The sequence below is a fragment of the Artemia franciscana genome, chromosome 6, assembly GCF_032884065.1.
Source record: "Artemia franciscana chromosome 6, ASM3288406v1, whole genome shotgun sequence".
Lineage (NCBI taxonomy): Eukaryota > Metazoa > Arthropoda > Branchiopoda > Anostraca > Artemiidae > Artemia > Artemia franciscana.
The window spans coordinates 11,110,360-11,136,383 of NC_088868.1; the positions used below are offsets into that span (position 1 = coordinate 11,110,360).

Below are 26,024 nucleotides of genomic sequence, written 5' to 3' on the forward strand. Positions count from 1 at the left end.
TCTCGACTTTCCAATTCAGCTATAATTGCGTTGCTATTTAAAAGACAGGTTCTTACTTGTTCAATATCTTTTGAACAAGAAAGATTTCTAACTATCATTCTTGGTCTTTTCTTTATTGGTTGCTTGGGGTTATATCTGGTCAGTTCCGATTTCTCCTCAAATACTTGAACTGCTTTTTTTGCATCCTCTTGTGAGGATAATTCAAGGATTATTTTCCCATTCCTTCCAGGCATAGCATTCAAAACAGAAAAGCTTTTTCCACTATCCTGGATCTTTTTCCCCAGGTCAGAAACAATTTTTCTTACCTCACCTTTCGCAACTTTTTTTCCACGATGGTTTTGACTCGCATTACATATCAGGGGCTCAAGAATAACCGAATGCTTCTCTGGACCTTTAACAGAGCTCGCATATGAAGTGATATGCGATCTTGGTGCAATGGGTGAAGAAAAAGGAAGGGGATTTGACTTGAGAAGTAGGTTTTCTTTCTCTAGCCTTAAAATTTCAGAAAGTCTGTCATTATCTCTTCGCAGTAATGTTGCATGATGATGATGATGATGATTTTATTAAGTGATTAAACCTTTACAAGTATTTCACTGCTAAATGTCTACAAACTAACACTACAAAGGAAGAAGAAACTAATAAATGCTACAATCAAAGACAACAATCAGGTATAAATATCAAATATTAACATCAAACCAGTCTTCTAGTCGAATACAAAAATCTGTTCAAGCATTTCCTTAATACTTTATCAGAAATTACTGAGCCAGGACAAAATGGGAAATTAATTCCTAAAGAATGGAGTTCTAGTTCCATACCAAAACGCTGTAAGAAATAAACAGGACAAGTAAACAGGAAGTGGCTACAAGTTTCACTTTCACCACAAATGCACTCTCCGCTTCTAGCTTTTCCAATTTTACTTAAGAAATAATTTAACCGACAATGTCCTGTTATAATTTGCGTTAGCTGGTGCGTAATATTCATTTTAGAAGCAGCTATTAAATGGTCTTTTGATGGAAAGAAATGTATTGGCCATGAACTCACTCTATTAGTGAAACCTTGATACCAATTTTCATAAAGAGCAATTTTCAGTTTACGTCTATCTAAGGGAAAGGGAGGTGAGCCATCATCGGATTGAACATCCAAATTTTTTTTATAATCTCATCTGTGCAAACACTGTGTGATTTTGTTCTGCTGGATATTGGGATACCCGGTGTAGAAAATTCTGGCCAGTATTCTGGTCTACCCTTTTTTGCATAGCGCATAATTGTTAATTCTTTAGCTCTCAAATCTATTGGTAAAACTCCTGCTAACGCTGTAAGTACGTTAGTTTGAGCGGTGCGAAAAGAAGTAATGTTGCATTCTCTTCTATTAGAAAAGTATAAAGTTCACCGATCCTATCACAGGCAATGGAAGCATTTCTTTTACCGCCACTGACTCTATGCTATTTGATTGCCTCTTTCAGATAGGCAAGCAATTTAGACACATTGTTTTCTTGAGTGAAAGTGATTTCATCTGGGTCAGCCATACTTCCAACGGTCGTCTCAATTTCTAAGGATAGTCATTCACATTTAAGTCATCGAGATCATTTTAAACCTAGTCAAATTTTACTTATTTTAACTGTTTTCTTCAAATTTGATTTGGTCTTAACGACGACGTAAGCTATAGCACTTATGGTATATCCAATTATAACGGGTTTATCCTCAGGGTTTAGATGTTCACACTTTCACGCCGAGAATGAGACTCGTTTAAATGGCATAAGAAGGCAGGAAATTATTCATTTTTATTTTATGACAGTTCACGATGTCCAAAGATACCTATTTCGTAATTGCGAAGCTGTTGAGTCGCTATGCTTTTCAGGTTGCGAAACAAGTTGCAAAATTGCTCTCTGCGAATTTTGTTGAAATAATACAGATTTTTAGATATCTTGATATTGAGGTTTTTCTAAATTTATTATTAAATTACATTGCTATAAGATCGGCATTAACTACAATGTCATCCCCCCCCCTTTCTTTTTATGTCTTATAAGTATTTCAGGGGATAAATATGTTTTTATCTACCATTTCAGGCTAAAAGTAACAAATGTTAATTAATAATGACAGCTGAGTTGTGGAACACACCAAGTCAAAGGAAAAATTGTCTCAACATAATATGTCTGATATAGTAGTAAATCAGGCAGAACAACCAGAGGCTACAGAGAATTCATCAATCAAAATTGCAACAGCGTTAACATTAGGCTAAGTATTTTAGCTAAAAATTTGAAAATGTTGCCAAACTGTTTTACTTACTTGACAAGCTTCAGAACAATAAAGATGAGCAACCAAATGACAAATACTGCAAAAAATGACTGCTTGCCTCCCGCATACAACACACACACCCTGAAAAATAACTAGAATATTACTGAATTTTCATTTTAAGATTCGTTACATTCATTCATCTCATTCCAGTTCAACTTAAGATTAAAAACAACTAGGTTTCATTTTCACTGTCCATGTACTTGAAATAGATTGTTAAAGGTATATTTATAACAAATCATATAGGCGCTTCTCCATGACATTGCAAAGGGTCATAGGTGCTTCACACAGTATACATATTAAACAGTAGCGGAAATTTGGTTCAGAAACGGGATACATCACAGCGCGGGTCAAAACAATAGCTTCAGCTGCTTCTCGGCATTGTTGTCATTCAATCAGATCATAGCGAACGCAGTCATGAAGAAAGGTGTGCGAATGATGTGTCCAAAAAATCTTCTAATAAATAGTATTGGAATTTTCGCAACTGTAATATTTATGCTGTGGTGCTTCATCACAACATTGAATTGCATTCATATTTATACTAAATTTGTTCGTGGCTTGTTCTTTATCTCTGTTTCCTAAGCTATGGTTTACTTGTGGTTTTTCTACTCTCAAAAAGAAATATTTCCAAGAAGTATCTGCTCATGTCAGTATCATGGGATTGTGTAAAAAGGGATGCTTTGAATAGATTAGGATGGAAGAGGAGCCTGTGTAGCTAGCTGCGTTGGACTCAGGCGGCTTGGTGCCGCGGTGAGTTGTTAGTAGTCGTAGTAGTATCTGCTCCGAGGTAGACATGAAATACAAGCGGATGATTTCAAATTTTCTTGCTTCGTGGTTTCTAATCCAAATGTTTTTGTAAACATTCCTGGTTTCTAACCGCAGATAAAGTGTATGTTTATGTTTTTTCTTATGTAAAGCAGAAAAAAACACAAGGGAACCATAGATTAGGAAGAAAAGAGAAATAAAAACCAAACCGCAAAAGAAATGAAGTATAAATGTGACGAAAATTCAATATTATGAAGGAGCACTTATATTCTTAAGCAGAGTCGTAAGGGTTCCCCTATTCCAAATGCAATTGTGTCAAGAAGCTCCTATGTAATTTTCTATAAATATACCACTAACTAGATATATCTAATATCAGAATTATTTTTCCTTTTGGATTATTTTCAGAGTTAAAAAATTTTCAAACGAGAAAAAAGTCATTATAAAAAGAATGGAAAAAGATAGAAAATAGAAAAAATTGCATTATTTTCAGACTGGAAGAGAATGTTTTTATCCTACAGGTATGTACAAACTTTCCCTGAGTATTCTTACTGATAAAATAAGACAAACAAACCCCCCAAGAAAACACAATCAAACGAAGTCATGAAGAATCACACTAAAGATAAAAATCGAGAGCAAACTATAAATTGTTAAGGTCCATTATTTTCATTTTCCCAATATCTAAAGGCGTGTTTTCGCCATTTCAATAGTTAGCAATAGTTTTTGGTATTTACAGGATTTGACACAATTTAGAAAATGAAAGGTTAATTTGTAAACAAAGATCTAAAACAGTCTTTAAAAATTCAAAATTGGTAAATAAAATGGACAATAATAACAAATTATAAAACACAAAGTCGTTCACGACTATTTTTTAAATGAAGAACTTTACAAGGTTTTTTTTTTCAACTGTCTATCTGTTAATCTAAGGCCCAAAAATATATTTCTAATTATCTTTTATAACGTTCGGATTTGAAAGTTAAATTTCCCTCACAACGTTCCATAACAACTTTCTTTTAGTAGAAATATATTTGTTAACAAAATTCTTCCGAACAAATTTATGTTAGGTGAAATAGAAACAACTCACAATATAGCCAATAGCATGCATAGTGAATGGGATTCCAAAATTTTTACGTAGTCTTTGAATTAGAAAAAAAATTATTAAAGATAATTTTACTAAAGGTGGCTTCACCTACAGACAGGAAAGCTAAGGTGATTACGGGATCAGTAAATTAAAAGGTGGCTTCCCCAACTGACAGAAAAGTTAAGGTAATTAGAGAATGATTTTATGCCATTTTACTATTTATTTGTGATCAATTCTGTTCAATATATTCAGTATATATATATATATATATATATATATATATATATATATATATATATATATATATATATATATATATATATATATATATATATATATATATATATATATATATATATATATAAGTTGTCTGTGTGTGTGTGTGTCGAGTGACGTCATGTTTGTGTTCGACTGACGTCATGTTTGTTGATTGACGAAATTACACACCGGGACATCGGGACACAAATGACGACCGGGACACCGGGACATAGGGAATATAAATGACGACCGGGACACTCAAAGAGAAAGCGACCGGGACACAAGGAATGTTCGATTAGCAATCACCATCAATAAAGCACCGGGACACAGGGAATATAAATGACGACCAGGACACTCAAAGAGAAATTACAGACCGGGACACCGGAACACAAATGACGACCGGGACAAAAATGACGACCGGGACACCGCGACACAGTGAATATAAATGACGACCGCGACACTCAAAGAGAAATTACAGACTGGGACACCGGGACACAAATGACGACCGGGACACATGGAAACAACAGCAACTGGGACGCCGGGGGGCATAGAGAGATATATAAATGACGAAAGGGACACAGGGAATGTTCGATTAGCAATCACCATCAACAAAGCTCAAGGGCAATAATTAGAATAATGAGGTATAGATCTGAATACAGATTGTTTTTCCCATGGAGGGGGGTGCGAAGCGCCCCCACCAACTAGGTGTTGGGTTGTGTGTCGACTGACGTCATGTTTGTTGATTGACGAAATTACACACCGGGACATCGGGACACAAATGACGACCGGGACACCGGGACATAGGGAATACAAATGACGACCGGGACACTCAAAGAGAAAGCGACCGGGACACAAGGAATGTTCGATTAGCAATCACCATCAACAAAGCACCGGGACACAAATGACGACCGGGACACAGGGAATATAAATGACGACCAGGACACTCGAAGAGAAATTACAGACCGGGACACCGGACCACAAATGACGACCGGGACAAAAATGACGACCGGGACACCGCAGACACAGGGAATAGAAATGACGACCAAGACACCCAAAGACAAATTACAGACTGGGACACCGGGACACAAATGACGACCGGGACACAGAGAGGGACACAGGGAATGTTCGATTAGCAATCACCATCAACAAAGCTCAAGGGCAATCATTAGAATAATGAGGTATAGATCTGAATACAGATTGTTTTTCCCATGGACAATTATATGTTGCATGTTAAAGAGTCGGTAAACCTGACAATTTATTTATATGCACAGACAATGGGACAGCCAAGAATGTTGTACATTCGCAAGTTTTACGTAGTTAAAAATATATATCTATATATATAAAAATAAGTTGTCTGTCTGTGGATCAGGTGACGTCATGTTTCTGTATCGACTGACGTCATGAAGTTAGTTGTCGTCATTTTTGCTATGACGGTGACGTCATTAAAGATATTTAAGACATATATGTTCACGTAGAAATCTATTAATGTTTAAGTTTAAAATGACTGATGAACTTACAATGGCAAAAGCCGATGAAGATGCTCAAAGAGTCTATGCCAAAAAACTTGCTGCTGATAGAGAAAGTCAGAAAAGAAAGCGTGCCGAGGAACTACCAGAGCAACGCGAAAGCAGACTTGCTGCTAAAAGAGAAAGTGAAAAAAGAAGGCGTGCCGAGGAATCACAAAAACAGCAAGAAATCAGGCTTGCTGCTGATAGAGAAAGTAGGAAAAGAAAGCGTGCCGAGGAATCACAAGAACAGCAAGAAATCAGGCTTGCTGCTGATAGAGAAAGTAAGAGAAGAAAGCGTGCCGAGGAATCAGAGCAACCTGAAAGTTATCGCCTGGCATTCAGGTACAGCCCAGTCGATGATTATAGCTTGAGTAGATGTGTTCAAATCGGGACAATGTCTAAAATTTGTCCCTATTGCAAGGCCTTGAAATTCAATGGTGAAACAATGGGAATGTGTTGCGCCTCAGGAAAAGTTAAACTTCCTCTATTGGCTGCACCACCAGAGCCATTGAAGACTTTCCTTACTGGAACTACGTCAGAATCTAAGCGTTTTTTGTCAAAAATCAGAAAATACAACTCATGTTTCCAAATGACGTCGTTTGGAGCCCAAATCGAAAATCCAGATCAATTTATGTCTACTTTCAAAGTAAAAGGGCAAATTTATCATAGAGCAGGGTCCCTTCTACCATTCTCAGGCGAGAATCATAAATTTTTACAATTGTACTTCATCAGTGATAGAAATTCTGAATTGAATGCACGTTGCGAAATTTCTCCAAGGTTGAAAGGACAATCGTTTCCCAATTGCAACATCTTTTCCACGAAAATAATAATTTAGTGCGTCTGTTCAAAACAGCCATCGATTTGATGACTACTGATACGCATAAAATTGTTATTTCCGCTGACAAAATGCCTCCTGGCCAACATGTGCGTAGATACAATGCTCCAACTATCGACGAAGTGGCAATCGTTATGGTCGGTGATCAGTTTTTACCTCAAGATATTATTCTTCATAAGCGAAACGCTCAGTTGTTAAGAATTGCTGAAACTCATCGATGCTACGATGCCCTACAATATCCTATCATTTTTTGGGATGGAGCCGACGGCTATCACTTTAATATTAAATTGATGAATCCAGCCACTAACAAAGAAATGAATAAGAAAGGCAGTGCAATGCATTATTATTCCTATAGACTAATGATTCGGCAGGATGAAGAAAATTATATTTTAAAATGCCGTGAATTGTTTCACCAATTTGTCTTTGATATGTATGCTAAAATTGAATCAGAACGTTTGCTATATATCCGCCTGAATCAGACCAAGCTCCGCTCTGAACAATACATTCATTTGCGAGATGCAGTTATAAATGACGGTAATACCACAAACGTTGGAAGATTAACAATTTTACCTTCGTCATATGCTGGCAGTCCCCGTCATATGCATGAATATGCTCAAGATGCTATTGCGTATGTTCGTCTCTATGGTCGTCCAGATTTATTTATTACATTTACATGTAATCAATCTTGGGACGAGATACTGCAGCTTTTACTTCAAGGCCAATCGGCGGTTCATAGGCATGACATTACGGCCCGTGTCTTCCGGCAAAAGTTGAAATCACTGATAAACTACATAGTAAAATTTGAAGTGTTTGGGTCAGTGCGATGCTGGATGTACTCAGTGGAATGGCAAAAACGAGGTTTGCCACACGCACATATACTAATCTGGCTACATAAAAAAATTACTTCGAACGAAATTGATGATGTGATTTCCGCTGAAATACCTGATAAAAATGTCGATAAGGGGTTACATGATATTATTGTAAAAAATATGATACATGGACCTTGCGGTGCACTGAACGAAAATTCACCATGCATGGCCAAAGGAAGGTGCACAAAGCAATATCCTCGACTTTTAGTATCAAAGACAATTACTGGCAATGATGGTTACCCACAATATAGAAGAAGATCTACTGAAGATGGCGGTAAAACAGCAATAATAAAGAAGCGTAACGGTACCACCATCGAAGTAGATAACCAGTGGGTTGTTCCATATTCCCCATTATTATCAAAAACATTTAATGCACACATAAACGTTGAATACTGTAACTCCGTAAAGGCAATCAAATACATATGTAAATACGTCAACAAAGGCAGTGACATGGCAGTTTTTGGCTTGCAGCCCGAAATCAAAGATTTCGACGAAATCGTACAATATCAGGCTGGAAGATACATAAGCAGTAATGAAGCTGTTTGGCGAATTCTTTCATTTTCGATACATGAACGTAGTCCAGCTGTTGTTCACTTAGCGGTACATTTACAGAATGGTCAACGTGTTTATTTCACGGAAACCAACGTGCAACAAAGAGCCCTGAATCCACCAGATACAACATTAACTGCTCTTTTTTCGCTTTGCAAAAATGATTCTTTTGCAAAAAAAACTGCTGTATACTGAAGTGCCTTCGTATTACACGTGGAATACTAAAAATAAAGTATTTGAACGTCGAAAACAGGGTAAGTCAGTCGACAGCCAACCTACCATCTTCAAAGATACCACGATAGGAAGACTCTACACCGTTCACCCCAATCAACATGAATGCTTCTTTCTACGCCTGCTTTTGGTGAATGTACCCGGTCCGACATCCTTTGAGTATTTGAGAACTGTAAACGGTACTATACATGACACTTACTGTAGTGCATGCCAAGCTCTGAATTTATTGGAGAATGACCAACACTGGGATAACTGCATCAATGACGCGTGCGAAACGTCAACCCCAAGTCAAATTCGTGCATTGTTTGGCATCATTTTAACAACTTGCTCTCCATCAGCTCCTACAGAGTTATGGGAAAAATATAAGTCAAAAATGTCCGAAGATATACTCCATCGAAAACAGTTAGAGACGTCAGATATGACTTTTGATTTTACATCAGAAATTTATAACTACACTTTAGTTATTATAGAAGATTTGTGCGTACGTATGGCAAACAAACCTCTTCAGGATTTGGGAATGCCTTCACCTAACCGTATCGCTGCTGTTTCGACATGTGTAGAATTGGATCGTGAATAAAGTTACAGTACGAGTGATCTATTGTCGTATCTACAAAATAACATTTCCAAGTTAACGTCGGAACAAAAAGACATTTATGATACGATAATGCATTGTGTCGATAACAACGTTGGAGAAATTTTCTTTTTGGATGCGCCAGGAGGTACTGGTAAAACGTTTGTGATAAAACTGATTCTGGCATCAATTCGATCAAAAAATGATATAGCGTTGGCAATTGCGTCGTCCGGAATAGCCGCAACATTGCTGCCTGGTGGAAGAACTGCTCATTCCGCTTTGAAATTGCCTCTGAATTTGCATTCTACAGAAACTCCCACGTGCAATATTTCCAAATCATCTGGGATGGGTAAAGTATTGCAGCAATGCAAACTTATTATTTGGGATGAGTGCACAATGGCACACAAAAAATCGCTCAAGGCTCTGGATCAATGCTTGAAAGATTTGAGAGGCAAGTCGAAACCCTTTGGCAGCACATTATTATTGCTTGCGGGAGATTTCAGGCAAACATTACCTATAATACCTAGATCAACTCCTGCAGACGAAATGAATGCTTGCCTGAAAAATTCTAATTTATGGGCACATGTAAAAATATTAAAATTAACTACAGATATGCGTGTCCGATTGCAAAACGATGACTCTGGTCAAACATTTTCAGATCAATTGCTGGCAATTGGAAACGGAAAGCTCCCAGTAGACTCAATTTCAGGATGTATACAACTACCTGCTGATTTCTGTAATTTAGTGACGTCCAAAAATGAATTGATTGAAAAAGTATTTCCGAATATTCTAAAAAATTATAAAAATAATAAATGGTTAAGTGAAAGAGCGATTCTCGCACCCAAAAATATAGACGTCCACGAAATCAACAATATTGTTTTGACCAAGATTCGAGACCAGGCAGTCCTTTACAAGTCAGTCGACACAGTTTTGGAACCAAATGAAGCGGTTAATTATCCATCTGAATTTTTAAATTCCATAGATCTTTCAGGGTTTCCCCCACACGTGCTGCAACTAAAAATAGGCGTACCAATAATACTTTTAAGGAATATCAACCCACCAAAGCTTTGCAATGGCACGCGACTTGCCGTAAAAAAAACAATGGAAAACCTAATAGAGGCCACAATCTTGACAGGGCCTTTTGAGGGTGAGGCTGTTCTTATTCCTCGCATTCCCATGATTCCAACGGATCTGCCTTTTCAATTTAAAGGATTGCAATTCCCAATTCGATTAGCATTTGCAATCACCATTAACAAAGCTCAAGGTCAATCATTAGAAAAATGTGGTATAGATCTTAATACTGATTGTTTTTCCCATGGACAATTGTACGTTGCATGTTCGAGGGTCGGTAAACCTGACAATCTATTTATATGTAGCGACAATTTGACAGCGAAGAATGTTGTATATTCGCAAGTTTTACGCAGTTAATTTGTATTGTATCTATCTATCTATCTATCTATATAAAAACGAGTTGTGTGTATGCATGTTTGTTTGTTTGTAAAAAGAGCGTTTGCATATGACGTCATTATTAGTACATAAGGCTTTGTATATGCACAGACAATGGGAAAGCCAAGAATGTTGTATATTCGCAAGTTTTACGTAGTTTGAAACACATATATAAATCTATCTATATTCACAGGTGGGACACAGGGACACAACTACAATGGCACGTAACTAATAATGCGCGTTACGACTTACGCGCGCGGGGGGGCTTGGGGGGGGCGCGAAGCGCCCCACCAACTAGGTGTTGGGGTGGCGCGAAGCGCCACCCCAACAGCTAGTATTATATATATATCTATATTCACAGGTTGGACACAGGGACACAACTGCAATGGCGCGTAACTAATATGACGCGTAACGACTTGCGCGCGCGGGGGCTTGGGGGGGGACACGAAGCACCCCCACCAACTAGGTGTTGGGGTGGCGCAAAGCGCCACCCCAACAGCTAGTTATATATATAAATAAGTTGTATGTTTGTTTGTTTGTACGCATATGACGTCATTATAAGTATATAAGGGGGCGATTCAAAGAGAAATTTCAGTATAAATCCTACAATGGCAGAAGAAATAGCCGAGGAAGCTGCTCAAAGAGTTAATGCCAAAAGGCTTGCGGCTAAAAGAGAAAGTAAGAAAAGAAATCTTGCCAAGGAATCACAAGAACAACGTGAAAACAGGCTTGCGTCTCAAAGAGAAATTACCAAAAATATCGTGCCGAGGAATCACAAGAACAACGTGAAAACAGGCTCGCGGCTCAAAGAGATAATACCAAAAGAAAGCGTGCCGAGGAATCACAAGAACAACGTGAAAACAGGCTTGAGGCTCAAAGAGAAATTACCAAAAAAATCATGCCGAGGAATCACAAGAACAACGTAAAAACAGGCTTGCGGCTCAAAGACATAATGCCAAACGAAAGCGTGCCGAGGAATCACAAGAGCAACGTCAAAATTATCGCCTGGCATTCAAATACAGCCCAAACGGTCCCTATTGCAAGGCCTTGAAATTTAATGGTGAAACAATGGGAATGTGTTGCGCCTCAGGAAAAGTTAAACTTCCTCAGCTGGCTGCAACACCAGAGCGATTGAAGACTTTATGACGTTACAGACCGGGACACCGGGACAAAAGGAATATAAATGACGGCCGGGACACTCAAAGAGAAATTACAGACTCCTGAACTCCATCTTAGTGAAGATTGCAAAAGTTATCCTATAGTCAAAGTTCAGTCTTGTCGATTCTGGGTTAAAACTACTAAATTTGTCCCGCATCCAGCATGAGTAAATATTTAGCTTAGAATAAGAAATATCGCTCTTACGGATCAATAAGACAGGACCAAACAGGTTGAAGCCATTATAAATGAATCGAAGACTTCCCAGCCATATTACACAACTCTGATAGAACGAATGAAAACACCAAATGTGATGTATAATTCGATCTTGTATTGTGCTTGCGTTTGCAAACGAATATAATTGAAATATCATACCAAACTATTTTTTTGTACAGATTACTTGGATTATAATAACAATATTGGTAAACTTTTATCTTCCTCCATTATCACCATTTTTTCTTCCCATCGCAGCACTATTTTTTCTTTTAAAAACTACATAATTTTTCTTTTTTTCAGAATTGAAGCTGTAATCTTCAAAAAAATATCAATGGATAAGACTTTTGAGAATTACTAGATAGGAAAAAAGATTAGGCATCAAAACAGACAATTAATTTAGAAATTCTTACCGTTAATCCTTGCAGAATCACGTCTATATTTCTATTTTGTATAAGAGGTTCAGGTACCAGAAAAGAAGGCCGAGTCATGGCGTGGTTCTGAACATATTGCGGGCGTAGGTTAGTGGAGAAAGCATTCTGGTGCCAGTGACGAACAGTTGGTTGCATTTTCTTATTCATGCGTTGGTTCCTTGCTTGTGTCTGACTTCTTGGAGGAAAATGGGGTGTTCCCTGATCACTGTGAAGATTTAAATTTAGGTTTCCTGCTTGTGCATAGCTCCTATTGGGTAAACAAGAAGAATTATTGATGCTGCTGTCTAGTAGCTGTGACGGGTATATATTCTGCTGCCAATTCTGACTCACAGAACTGTCTTGAAGCCAGTTCACAAGCATGTGATTACCATTGGTGTAATTTGGTTGATAAAACCCTTGCCTATTTTGTTGTCGAATGTAATGTTTCTGATGGCAATTCCTGTGATATTCGTACCGCATTTCTGATAAATTCGGACCTGATGAATTACTAGAGGCATTTGACAAATGGTTAGATGATGCTTGTTCTGGCAACGACTGAGTTGAGTTTGAAAAAAATAGTTCCGTATTATGCAGGGCAAAATTATTGTTATTTTCTGAAGTTGCTTCAGGACTAACAGAGGTACATGAATCAGGTAAAGGGTTGTTTGAACTGTCTTGCTGAAACATGAGATTATTATTGGTGTAATTTGGTTGATGAAACCCTTGCCTATTTTGTTGCTGATTGTAATGTCTCTGGTAGTAGTTCCTGTGATATTCGTGCTGCATTTCTGATAAATTTGGACCTGATACATTATTAGAGGCATTAGACAAATGGTTAGACGATGCTTGTTCCGGCAAGGACTGAGTTGAGTTTGAAAAAGCTAGTTCTGCATTATGCAGGGCTAAATGATTGTTATTTTCTAAAGTTGCCTCAGGACTAACAGAGGTAGATGAATCAGGTAAAGGGTTGTTTGAAGCTTGAATTTTTTCTAAATCTTCAATAAATACTGAATATGGAATTTCCTGATAGAGAACATTCGTCCGTTGTACTTGTGAGTAAAGCTCTGGCCAAGCATCCATGCTGATTAGTGACACCACAAATTCCTTTTGTAGCACAATGTTTTCAGGTTTTTCAGGCTCTGCACGTAACACGAGGGACACCAAACGTTTGAATGCCAATTTTGTTTCTCTCGGAAATAAACTTTCTTTTTTTACATCTTTTAATTTCAGCACTGTTTTATTGTTCATTGGACCTTCTCTAGCGTCAGGATTCACATAAGGACGACTTATAACTTCATTTTTCACTAGCCCGCCCGACGAACATAAGTTATTCAGTTCTGATACCACGTTTGAGGGGGACATCCTAGAATCTGGACTAGGTTGTTGCAGCTGGTTCTCTGGGGACTCCACACGACGGGTTGAGTGTGTTTCCTTGATATTTTGACATTCTCTTTGGTTTTCCATTTGAAGAGTGGAACAAATAGTTTCAAAAGAAGAGCTACTCAAAGTGGAAAGGCATGCTTCAGTAAATGTTGGCTGTGAATCTGGACTTGGGGTTTCTTCGTTCTTAAACAGACTTTCTACACGTGGATAGCATGGAGAAGTAACTTCAGCTGTATATGCAACTGATATATCTTTCTCTAGGACTGAGCAAATTTTTTTCTGTTTCAGTAATTCCTTGTCCAACTCCATTTTGTTTTCTTCAAGCTGTTTCTCCAGATTTTCTTGTCGGACCTTGATCTCATCTCTCTGCACCTCCAAGTGACTGCATTTTTCCTGTAAGTTTTGAAATTTCATCTGTTCAGCGATTAGAACCTCTTGAAATGAAACTGATACAGGTAATAAAACACTGGTTTGATGATTTTCAATCTCTTTTTTGATCTCTTGAAGTCTTGAATCTAATTTTTGAAGTTCTTGAAGTCTATTGAAAAAACTGTTTCTTTTGATAAGATCAGCATCACTTAATGATTCCATTTCAATCCGAATTCCTTCAGCCTTCTTTTTAACTTCTTTAAAGTCTTTCTCGAGTAGTTTGTTACTCTGTTTAGCTACACGCATATCATTCAGGTATTTGCTGATTTTTTTCTTTGATGCCTTCACTCTCTCAAGAGATTCAAAAGAAGCTTTTATTTTCTCTTCAATCTTCAACCTTTTTTCTTTCAGCTGAACAATGACTTCTACAAGCTTTGAGCGCTTCAAGAACAATTGTTCCATAAACGTAGTGTCAACAAGGGAGGTAGAACTGGGTCTGGAAAGGGAGAACAACTCTTTAAAAAGTAAAAATAACTGGTTGCTCGAAAGTGTTTTAAATCTTTCAGATAGAGAACATCAAATTGACAGCAATTACATATAAGCCAACTAGTATTTTTTAATGCGAGAAAAAAAAAAGTTACTATTATCTTTTTAACCCAAAACACTGAAGTATCTTGACAACCAAAATGCTAGAGTGGAGATTTTGTGAACTGGTCTAGTGTACTCACTTTGGGGAGAGGGGTAAATTTCAGCTGCATTAACTTTCAAAACTGAATCATGACTTATAGCCACCGGATCGCAATGGTAGCTCAAAGATATTGTTACACTTGTTAGAAAACATATTTAGCTTATATCACAGCTCTTTGAATATTTTTAGTCATTATAATAACCTTATTTTCTCTTAACCTATTTAGTTAATAAAGTATTTGGTAGGTTCTGTTTTTTTGTAATAAAATATCCTATTTTGTCGCTGACAGAAAATATGGAGATTGGAGCTTTTGATACCAAAATCTGTAGTACCCTACCTCTGATAAAAAAAAATCTTCCTTTCGCAGCCAACTCCGACTTGGATTTGTAGTTGAATAGTCGTTCCCCCGCTATTTTTATAATTTAAATTACATAGATAACTTCGAAGACCACACTGCCTTTCCATGACGAAAGTAAAACAGTTCAAAATAGGGATGATACCTTTTTATTGACAGTGAATAGATATAAAATTATTTAACTGGATATTTCGAACACATATACAGTGTTCATCATCAGCAGAACTCAAACAGCAGTTTTACTGCTGATGATGAACACAGTATATGTGTTCGAAATATCCAGTTAAATAATTTTATATCTATTCACTGTCAATAAAAAGGTATCATCCCTATTTTGAACGGTTTTACTTTCGATTTGAATTACAGTTACCCGGAAAATTAACCCCAATTCCTAATAACAAACAGCCATTCTTATGGGAAAAGATAAATAGAAAACATGGTGCATAGCAAGTGAAGCAAAATGAAAATGCAGGGGAATAGTTTCTTTTTTATGCTATTGTCCAAGCAAATAAATATTCTGACATAATTTGCTTTTTTGAGGTCTATTAAGGATGAGGTCCATTATTTTTTCCCCCTAGCAGGCTCTAAGAAATTGCTCTTCGAATAAATCTAGTAAAATAATGAGTTGAGAAGTATTTTTTGTCAAAAATTGACGTTAGAACTATGAAATTTTGAAACAAAGATATATTTCTGACACTTGACAGGTTTTGTCATTTAAATATGAAATATACAGGGTTTGGAAGAAAGAAAATGCGACATTTGTTAAAATAATTAACTGAGAAATGTTTTGTTGCCAAAAATCGATGTAAAAAACCTGAAATTTGACAATAAAGGTGGTATTCTTGACACTTGAAAAGCTTAGTTACCGTATTTAGATCTAAAATTAAGAGAGTTAGGTGGGGGGAATGCAGGACTCGTTAAAATAATACACGGCTTTGAAGGGCTGTTTAAGATGACCCTTCTTAGTAGAATAGGGTATAATTATTTTAAAACCATCATAAAAGTATTGATACAGAGCCACAAATTGGATAAAATAGCTAACACAAGCATGCGGGGGTCCCATAAGAGTCTTGGGGGGAGGGTAGTCCCTCCCCCCGAAATTTACGAAAGTAAATTTCGTTTTAATTATTCATGTGCGGAGAGCCAAAATCAAAACATGCCTTAATTTAAAAACGTTCAGAAATTAAATAAAAAACAAGTTTTTTAACTGAAAGTAAGGAGCGATATTAAAACTTAAAATGAACAGAAATTACTCCGTATATAAAAGGGCCTGTTCCCTCCTCAACGCCCCGCTCTTTCGCTAAAGTTTTTTACTGTTTTAAAAAGTAGAGTTGAAAGACAGAGTCAAACTTTAGCGCAAAGAGCGGGGCAGAGTTGAAAAGTAGAGTTATGAAAGTAGAGTTGAAAAAGACATAAAAATACATGGAAAAATATAGATTAGAAATACATTTAAAATTCCTGATAGCACTTCAAGGTTTTGGGGTATTTTTGTAATTCTGGCGACTTCAGCAAAATATGAAATAGAATTAAAAGAAAATCAAAAGTTCCCAGAGGAATATCTAAACAAAAATAACCTCAAAAGAAAAACAAGGAACCTTTTAGACAGGGAAACTGTGCTGTTCACACATACTGCTAGTTTTAGCATTTGAATAGAAAATCAGACTATCAGAAAAAAAAGTAATGAAGACTGAATAGTGTAAAAAGGATGTGTTACGCTCTTTTGAGCATATTTTTAGAAAGTTCCCATTACAAGTGAACTCTCGTGTAACTAAACGCTGTGTAAATGAACAAATGTAACTGAACCTTCATGCATCTCACCACAGGTGCGACTGAACATTCGTGTAACTGAAGAGTCAACGCCTCCAGCTACTCAACGCCCGTGCACCTGAGTCAAACTCAATACCCGTTAAACTGAATAATCGTGAAACACAACCCTCGTTCAACTGATCAAACAGTTCGTGGTAACGAACTGTAGTAAGGAGCGACCCGGCTCAATAGTAACCAAAACTCTAAAAAAGGAATTTTTATAACAATAGTTACATCAAAAGAATTGCATTTTGATGCTGATTTTAAATACATAAGTTTCGTTAAGTTTCGACTTACCTATCAAAAGTTACGAGTCTGAGAAAATTTGCCTTTTTTTAGAAAATAGGGGGAAATACCCCTTAAAATCATTTCATCTTAACAAAATTACACCATCAGATTCAGCGTATCAGAGAACCCAAGAGTAGAAGTTTCAAGCATCTATCTACAAAAATGTGGAATTTTGCATTTTTTGCCACAAGACAGGTCACGGATGCGTGTTTATTCGTTTGTTTTTGTTTTTTTCCAGGGGTGATTGTATCGACCCATTGGTCCTAGAATGTCGTGTGAGGGCTCATTCTAACGGAAATGAAGTTCTAGTGCCCTTTTTAAGTGACCAAAAAATTGGAGGGCACCTAGGCCCACTCCCACGCTCATTTTTTCCCCAAAGTGACCGGATCAAAATTTTGAGAAAGCCATTTTATTCAACATAGTCGAAAAACCTAATAACTATGTCTTTGGGGACGACTTACTCCTCATCAGTCCCCGTGGGAGGGGCTGCAAGTTACAAACTTTGACCAGTGTTTACACATAGTAATGGTTATTGCGAAGTGTACAGACGCTTTCAGGGGGATTTTGTTGGTTGGGAGAGGGAGTTACGCGGGGGGTTCTTTCCATGAAGGATTTTTTCATGGGGGAAGAAAATTTCCATGAAGGGGGCGCAGGATTTTTAGCATTTCTTAAAGAACAATGAAAAAATAAATATAAAAAGTTTTTTCAACTGAAAGTAAGGAGCAGCATTAAAACTTAAATATAATAGAAATTATTATGTATATGAGGGGTTAACCTCCTCCTAATACCTTGCTTTTTACGCTAAACTAACTTTATTAATTTCAACTATTTATTCTACGGCCTTTATGATTCAGGGGTCATTCTTAGGAAATTGGGACAAAATTTAAGCTTTAGTGTAAAGAGCGAGGTATTGACGATGTAGTGAACCCCCTCATATACATAATAAAAACATACGAATATAGAAGTTCGTTACGTAAGCTAATTTGTAAGTTATGTATATTTTTACTAATAAAAACGTTCGTAAAAAATTAAAAGTTTTAGTTGCTTTTTTAAATAACCAAAAACTTGGAGGGTAACTATGCCTACTCCCCTGCTCATTTTTTCTCAAAATCGTCCGATCAAAACTATGAGAAAGCCATTTAGCCATAAAATTAAATTAATGTGTAAATTTCGTTTTAATTATTCATGTGCGGAGAGCCAAAATCAAAACATGCCTTAATTTAAAAACGTTCAGAAATTAAATAAAAAACAAGTTTTTTAACTGAAAGTAAGGAGCGATATTAAAACTTAAAATGAACAGAAATTACTCCGTATATAAAAGGGCCTGTTCCCTCCTCAACGTCCCACTCTTTACGCTAAAGTTTTTTACTGTTTTAAAAAGTAGAGTTGAAAGACAGAGTCAAACTTTAGCGCAAAGAGCGGGGCAGACTTTAAAAGTAGTTATGAAAGTAGAGTTGAAAAAGTAGAGTTGAGAGACAGAGTCAAACTTTAGCGCAAAGAGCGGAGCAGAGTTGAAAAGTAGAGATATGAAAGTAGAGTTGAAAAAGTAGAGTTGAGAGACAGAGTCAAACTTTAGCGTAAAGATGACAGAAACTTCAATTGAAAGTTGTCCCACCCCCTTCCCCCTCTCTCTCTCTCTAATATAAATATATATATATATATATATATATATATATATATATATATATATATATATATATATATATATATATATATATATATATATATATATATATATATATATATATATATATATATATATATATATATATACCCCCGCGCGCGTAAGTCGTTACGCGCCATATTAGTTACGCGCCATTGTAGTTGTGTCCCTGTGTCCCACCTGTGAATATAGATAAAAGAGAAAATATTTCTCTTTTCGTTATAGATATATATATGTTTTTAACTACGTAAAACTTGCGAATATACAACATTCTTCGATGTCCCATTGTCTGTGCATATAAATAGATTGTCAGGTTTACCGACTCTTGAACATGCAACATAAAATAGTCCATGGGAAAAACAATCCGTATTCAGATCTATACCTCATTATTCTAATGATTGCCCTTGAGCTTTGTTGATAGTGATTGCTAATCGAACATTCCCTGTGTCCCGGTCGTCATTTATATTCCCAGTATCCCGGTCGTCATTTGTGTCCCAGTGTCCCAGTCTGTAATTTCTCTTTGAGCGTCCCGCTCGTCATTTAAATTCCCTGTGTCCCGGTCGTCATTTGTGTCCCGGTGTCCCGGTCTGTAATTTATCTTTGAGTGTCCCGGTCGTCATTTATATCTCCCGGTCGTTATTTGTGTCCCAGTGTCCCAGTCTGTAATTTCTCTTTGAGTGTCCCGGTCGTCATTTATATTCCCTGTGTCCCGGCTTTTAGTTTTCTTTTTCTCCTTTATTTTTCAGTTTTTTTTTCCTTTTTTTAGTTTTTTTTCTTTTTCAGTTTTTAGTTCTTTTTAGTTTTTTTATTAGTTTTTAGTTTTTTTTTCTTTTTAGTTTTTTTTTGTAGTTTTTACCTTTTTTTTAGTTTTTTTAGTTTTTTTTTCTTTTTTAGTTTTTAGTTTTTTACCTTTTTTTTGTTTTTTTTAGTTTTTTAGCTTTTTTAGTTTTTTTAGTATTTTCTTTTTAGTTTTTTTTGTAGTTTTTACCTTTTTTAGTTTTTTTTTCTTCTTTTGTATTAATGCTAAAGCCAAGGTTCAAACCTGGAGCCTCTCGGACCTAGAACCTGAAACATAACGCTTTACCAACTCAGCTGCTTCGGCTTGAATACATTCGTTTTGAGCAGCTTCCTCGGGTGTTGCCATTGTAGGTTCTTCAGTCATTTTACAATTAGAAATTTCTCTTTCAACGATCTTCTTACAATTGAAAATTTGTCTTTGAACGATATTCTTAAATACCTGTGTCCTGGTCGTCATTTATATTCCCTGTGTCCCGGTCGTCATTTGTGTCCCGGTATCCCAGTCTGTAATTTCTCTTTGAGTGTCCCGGTCGTCATTTATATTCCCTCTGTCCCGGTCGTCATTTGTGCCCCGGTCTGTAATTTCTCTTTGAGTGTTTTTTCTTTTTAGTTTTTTTTTAGTTTTTTAGTTTTTTACCTTTTTTCTTTTTTCAGTTTTCTTTTTCTTCTTTATTTTTCAGCGTCACTATGAAATACATATCGCCGAACCTTTGTTTTTTTAACTAAAATCTGGTAGGCATTGATGACCTTATCCAAGTCAAAATCCCAAACCCAATCATCGCTATCATTTTCAGTTTTGATATGTTTTGACTCTCGCTGTCCAGGTGGATTTTCATCTAACTGCGCGGTTTTGCGTTCTTTAGCCGCAAGCCTGTTTTCTTGCTGTTCTTGTGATTCCTCGGCACGCATTCTTTTCTTACTTTCTCTATCAGCCGCAAGTTTTTTGGCATAGACTTTGAGCAGCTTCCTCGGCTGTTGCCATTGTAGGTTCTTCAGTCATTTTACAATTAAACATTTTTCCGTCCACGATCTTCTTACAAATAAAAATTTGTCTTTGAACCATTTTCTTAAATACTTATGACGTCATCGTCATAACAAACATGACGACAACTAACTTCATGACGACATGACGTCACTCGACAGACCCACAGACAAACAACTCATTTTTATATATATAGATAGATACGTCAGTTGACAAACATGACGTCAGTCGACACACAAACATGACGTCAGTAGACAGACACACAGACAAACAACTTATTTATATATATATATATATATATATATATATATATATATATATATATATATATATATATATATATATATATATATATCGGGGATAGAAAATTCGGGGACAGTGGATGTACCGAACAGATCATAATTGATGAGCCAAAAATAATGAAAGAGAAGCTGATATCGAATCGAACTCTCAGTTGCCATTCTCGGGAGACATCTGTCAGTTTATAAGTGACCAAGGATTCCATGTATTGTTTTGGAATCACTTTTCTGTGAACAGATAGCTTGGTGGGGGAGTACACCAGGTAATTAGACGACACATCACATAAGTCCAGTTTTCACTAAGAAAAAAAAATCCCTCAGTGATAATCAATTGCACCCCCTGGCATTGTGCGCTCCGGGCCTATTGGTAAATCCTCGCCTGAATAAGGTGATAAAAACTTCTTCCAAATTTGAAGTATGATTAGTAAGTTAACTCGATAATGTTTTATAGGATAAACGATAGGAGAAATTAAAAAAGCTCAACCAGTTATAAGAAATGAAAACAAAACGAATAATTTGTAGCTACGTGATATTAAGATAAAAAAGCTGAGAATTCAATGCTTCAGTAATACTGGAAAATGATACACTACTTACTGTGGAGAAGAAGCCTCTGAAATAGGACTGTAAAGATCCCGTCTTGAGGGTTCATCTGGTTTCAGGTTACTATGAGGTCTCAAACTGTTTATTTTTGCAGGAAGGTTCATTGGTTCATCATTTTTTGAAGTCTCAAAATCGCTTAAAGCAGCATCATTTTCACCTTTGCTTTCTGATCTTTCAGTTCTCAAGTTTCTCAGAGAGTTGCAATCAGGACTCTGAACATCACCCAACGTGAAAAAATCATCGCCATTGTCTTCTTCACGCTGTAACGCTGCAACGCTGTAATCGTTGCAAAGTGAAGTGAACTTAAATCTAGCATGACTTATGTCTGATCCAGTCTTCTGAATATCTAAGTCTTGGTTGGGATTGCTAGAAAGAGACGGCATCGGAGAAAGAAGATATTTATGTGCTTCATCTCTTACACAAGAGCTTTTATTATTTGCTGTATCTTTTCTTAGGCTTAGAACTATTTTTTGTACTTCTTTACCAGAGCTACTCTTTACATTCACTACAGACCAGCTTTTTCTTTTAGACTTCTTTGTTTTACTTTCTAGTCCATTCGAGATATTTCCAGTTGGACACTTGCTCGGGGAATTAGTCAACTTACTGTCTGGTTTTTCTTTAAGAGAATTAGACCTGCTTTCCGGTATAAACGGGATGTAACGGCTTTCTAGTCTTATCCTTTTCTCTTCATTTTCCTCACGATTATCACTTTTTGCCATATCTGTTTTATTATCTGTTTTACTCAGTGCATCTCCACTTTCACAACGAAATATGGGATCTTTTAGTTTTCCCTCCAATCTTCCTTCACGAAACTTAGGATTAATTTCATTAACCAATGAAGACTGAGCACTTTCTGATCTTATCTTTTTCATTTTAATTCCCTTGTACTTTTCACTTCTAGCCTTATTATTTGTTTTATTCAGAGAACCTCCACTTTCACAACTAAAAATGGGATTTTTCACAACATGCTCCAGTTCCCATCCACGGTGCTTAGAACTACTTTCTTTGTCTGATGAATATTTGGTGCTTCTTGAACTAAGCTGCTTTTTTCGCTTCTTTGTATCACTACAAACTTTGCTCTTTACTAAAGTTGGAACACGTTTTGCAATAAAATCCAATGGCGGACCTTTCATAGCAGCTTTTGTTGCTTTGTTTTGATGATGTGAACCGTCTTCTATGTCAAGAAAGCAAAAACTTTCTGATCTTATAATTTTCTTTTCTTTCGGCTGTATTTTATCTCCACTTTCACAACGAAATATGGGATCTTTTAGTTTTCCCTCCAATCTTCCTTCACGAAACTTAGGATTAATTTCATTAACCAATGAAGACTGAGCACTTTCTGATCTTATCTTTTTCATTTTAATTCCCTTGTACTTTTCACTTCTAGCCTTATTATTTGTTTTATTCAGAGAACCTCCACTTTCACAACTAAAAATGGGATCTTTCACAACATGGTCCAGTTCCCGTCCACGGTGCTTAGAACTACTTTCTTTGTCTGATGAATATTTGGTGCTTCTTGAACTAAGCTGCTTTTTTCGCTTCTTTGTATCACTACAAACTTTGCTCTTTACTAAAGTTGGAACACGTTTTGCAATAAAATCCAATGGCGGACCTTTCATCGCAGCTTTTGTTGCTTTGTTTTGATGATGTGAACCGTCTTCTATGTCAAGAAAGCAAAAACTTTCTGATCTTATAATTTTCTTTTCTTTCGGCTGTATTTTATCTCCACTTTCACAACGAAATATGGGATCTTTTAGTTTTCCCTCCAATCTTCCTTCACGAAACTTAGGATTAATTTCATTAACCAATGAAGACTGAGCACTTTCTGATCTTATCTTTTTCATTTTAATTCCCTTGTACTTTTCACTTCTAGCCTTATTATTTGTTTTATTCAGAGAACCTCCACTTTCACAACTAAAAATGGGATCTTTCACAACATGCTCCAGTTCCCGTCCACGGTGCTTAGAACTACTTTCTTTGTCTGATGAATATTTGGTGCTTTTTGAACTAAGCTGCTTTTTTCGCTTCTTTGTATCACTACAAACTTTGCTCTTTACTAAAGTTGGAACACGTTTTGCAATAAAATCCATTGGCGGACCTTTCATCGCAGCTTTTGTTGCTTTGTTTTGATGATGTGAACCGTCTTCTATGTCAAGAAAACAAAAACTTTCTGATCTTATAATTTTCTTTTCTTTCGGCTGATCTTTATCCCTATGAATTGTTCTAGCTATTGAGTTTGAAGCATTTCTGATTTTGACAATGTTGGTAGAATCTAAGTCTTGGTTGGGATTGCTAGAAAGAGATGGCATCGGAGAAAGAAGATATTTCTGTGCTTCCTCTCTTACACAAGAGCTTTTATTATTTCCTGTATCTTTTCTTAGGCTTGGAAATATTTTTAGTACTTCTTTACCAGAGCTACTCTTTACATTCACTACAGACCAGCTTTTTCTTTTAGACTTCTTTGTTTTACTTTCTAATCCGTTCGAAATATTTCCAGTTGGACACTTGCTCGGGGAATTAGTCAACTTACTGTCTGGTTTTTCTTTAAGAGAATTAGACCTGCTTTCCGGTATAAACGGGATGTAACGGCTTTCTAATCTTATCCTTTCCTCTTCGTTTTCCTCACGATTATCACTTTTTGCCATATCTGTTTTATTATCTGTTTTACTCAGTGCATCTCCACCTTCACAACGAAATATGCGATCTTTTAGTTTTCCCTCCAATCTTCCTTCACGAAACTTAGGATTAATTTCATTAACCAATGAAGACTGGGCACTTTCTGATCTTATCTTTTTCATTTTAATTCCCTTGTACTTTTCACTTCTACCCTTATTATTTGTTTTATTCAGAGAGCCTCTACTTTCACAACTACAAATGGGAATTTTCACAACACGCTCCAGTTCCCGTCCACGGCGCTTAGAACTACTTTCTTTGTCTGATGAATATTTGGTGCTTCTTGAACTAAGCTGCTTTTTTTGCTTCTTTTTATCACTGCAAATTTTGCTCTTTACTAAACTTGGAAAACGTTTTGGAAAATACAATGGCGAACCTTTCATCACAGCTTTTGTTGCTTTGTTTTGATGATGTGAACCGTCTTCTATGTCAAGAAAACAAAAACTTTCTGATCTTACAATTTTCTTTTCTTTTGGCTGATTTTTATCACTATAAATTGTTCTAGCTATTGAGTTTGAAGCATTTCTGATTTTGACAATGTTAGTAGAATCTTTTCCACCTAACCTAGAGGGCAAATCCTGTTTATGGCTCCCTGAAAGTGTTTTTGGATTAGAAATACGTATATCGCTATTCAGTTGCTTTTCTACACCAGTTTCCTTGATGTTTTCTATTACGCTAGCTATTGGATTGAACATATTTGTACATTTCAGAGGGTTTCGGGTGTTGCCTGGTTTTATTTCTCTTTTTGAGTTGCAAAGACGATCTGACCTGTTTTCTTGGTCAGTTGAAAAACCAGTACCTTCCATTCTCAGTCTTTTCTTCTCTCTGTCTCTAAATACATCACTTTGAATATTGCTATTAATTGTGGTGGAACCAGATTTTAAGTTGCTGGTCAAACTTTTTTCTGGTTCAGATAAAACTCTGGTCTTTTCTAATTCCATGTTTTCCTTTTCTGTTCTCTTTTGCTCATCACTTATAATTTTAGTATCTGCTCCCTCAATAATAGTTTTATTACTTTGAATGTTGCTATATGTTATACTGGAATGATTTTCAGATTTAAAGTTGCTGGCTGAACTCTTTTCTGGATCACATAAAATCAGATCAGATTGCATGTTTTCCTTTTCTGTTCTCTTTCGCTTACCATTTCTAATTTTAGTTTCTACTGAACCTCATTCAATTTTTCCACGACGACTTTCGAGAGTTTTAATTGTCGTCTGATTCCAGGAAGCTCTCCAAGGCAAATAAAAAAGTGTCTTTCCGTTTTGAATCCTGAAACATAAAACATGTAACACTACTGTAGACTAAAATATAACATAAATATAAAAAGTGGGTTGGGGACCAGTAAAAAAAAAAACATTGGGGGTTATAGCATTTCTATTTTTACAAAATTGGAGGAGGGACCTTGAACACTACTAAGAAATAATGCTTATGTTCAAAAACTGTAGTCCAATTCTCTGCATAGAAATGTCACTAAAAAGGCATAATTTAATCGACACTTCTCTCACAAATCTATAGTTTTAGTAAATAAAGATGTTTGCTCTTAAATTCAAGATTTCTTGAAACAGTCAAATTTATCCCTTTTGGATCAAAAACCCGAAATTTCACATAAAGGAAAGACAAAAGGACTTTGTATAATTAGCTATCAGAGATCAAGAATACAGAGATCGTAATCGGCTTACGAATCCTCAGTGCGCAGGTATCAAATAGTTCGTGGTAACGAACTGTACTAAGGAGCGACCCGGCTCAATAGTAAACGAAACTCTAAAAAATGGAATTTTGATACCAATAGTTACCTCAAAAGAGTTACATTTTTATGCTGATTTTAAATATATAAGCTTCGTCAGGTTTAGTCTTACATATTAAAAGTTACGAGCCAGAGAAAATGTGCCTTATTTTAGAAAATAAGGAGAAACCCCCCTCCCCTAAAAGTCATGGAAT

At 36.3% G+C, this 26,024-nt stretch overlaps 1 protein-coding gene across 3 annotated transcripts in view; it reads right to left on the reverse strand.

Annotated features, from left to right (window-relative positions):
* Positions 1-26,024, reverse strand: part of LOC136028041 (uncharacterized) — a 71,426-nt gene that overhangs the window by 36,021 nt on the left and 9,381 nt on the right. For 2 of the 3 annotated variants that reach the window (XM_065705631.1, XM_065705632.1), the window contains exons 2-4: positions 21,408-25,355; positions 12,183-14,430; positions 2,286-2,375 (exon numbers count right to left, since the gene is read on the reverse strand). In XM_065705631.1, coding sequence (XP_065561703.1) covers positions 2,286-2,375; positions 12,183-14,430; positions 21,408-25,198 — 6,129 coding nt within the window. In that variant the 5' untranslated portion in view covers positions 25,199-25,355. The remainder of the gene's footprint in view (positions 1-2,285; positions 2,376-12,182; positions 14,431-21,407; positions 25,356-26,024) is intronic. The other variant, XM_065705634.1, reaches the window with a different exon arrangement.